General features: G+C 41.6%; 1 protein-coding gene across 1 annotated transcript in view; it reads left to right on the top strand.

Annotated features, from left to right (window-relative positions):
- Window positions 1-1,063, top strand: part of RNF146 (ring finger protein 146) — a gene marked incomplete at its 3' end in the record, with an annotated part of 26,830 nt that extends 25,767 nt beyond the window's left edge. Inside the window, exon 3 of the mRNA XM_010861949.1 lies at window positions 346-1,063. Within this exon, the coding sequence (XP_010860251.1) occupies window positions 346-1,063 (718 nt within the window). The remainder of the gene's footprint in view (window positions 1-345) is intronic.
- Window positions 1,064-1,065: the final 2 nt, after the last annotated feature.

Below are 1,065 nucleotides of genomic sequence, written 5' to 3'. Positions count from 1 at the left end.
GTTTTTCTCTACTGTCCAGACTGATTTTAAAAGTGTAGATGGAGTGTACATTTTAAAATCTTAGCATTTAGTTCTATTCTGTGAATAGAAATGGTATATTTATTTCAAATCTATACTTTGGTTGTACCTTTTTATTTGTGCCTCATTTCCCGCCCACAAATAAGAATAAATTCAAATCAAAAATATTTTTCTACATGTTTTTTCTCTGCTTTCAATTTTGTGTCCCCATTGTCTTGACTTGCATATAATTGGTGCTTAATAAGTGTTTTCTGAATGTTGAATTAAGATTTTGGAAGAGTTAAAACAAGATTTTAATATTACATGTATTTTCTCTCATTTTCTCAGGATGGCTGGCTGTGGAGAAATTGATCACTCTATAAACATGCTTCCTACAAACAGGAAAGCAAATGAGTCCTGTTCTAATACTGCACCTTCTCTAACTGTCCCTGAATGTGCCATTTGTCTGCAGACATGTGTTCACCCAGTCAGTCTGCCTTGTAAGCATGTTTTCTGCTATCTGTGTGTGAAGGGAGCTTCATGGCTTGGAAAGCGATGTGCCCTCTGTCGACAAGAAATTCCCGAAGATTTCCTTGATAAGCCAACCTTGTTGTCACCAGAAGAACTCAAGGCAGCAAGTAGAGGAAACGGTGAATATGCCTGGTATTATGAAGGAAGAAATGGGTGGTGGCAGTATGACGAGCGCACTAGCAGAGAGCTGGAAGATGCTTTTTCCAAAGGTAAAAAGAGCACTGAAATGTTAATTGCCGGGTTTCTGTATGTTGCCGATCTTGAAAATATGGTACAGTATAGGAGAAACGAACATGGACGTCGCAGGAAGATCAAGCGGGATATAATAGATATACCAAAGAAGGGGGTAGCTGGACTTAGGCTGGACTGTGATGCTAATACTGTACACCTGGCGCGAGAGAGCTCTGCTGACGGAGCGGACAGTGTACCAGCTCAGAGCGGAGCTTCTGTTCAGTCGTCTTCTGTGAGGCCCCTGACGTCAGTAGATGGTCAGCTAACAAGCCCCGCCACACCATCCCCTGATGCAGGCACTTCTCT

The sequence above is a fragment of the Bison bison genome, unplaced genomic scaffold (assembly GCF_000754665.1).
Source record: "Bison bison bison isolate TAMUID 2011002044 unplaced genomic scaffold, Bison_UMD1.0 scf7180017864473, whole genome shotgun sequence".
NCBI classification, from domain to species: Eukaryota; Metazoa; Chordata; class Mammalia; order Artiodactyla; family Bovidae; genus Bison; species Bison bison.
This window is presented reverse-complemented; position numbering and strand designations above follow the sequence as displayed.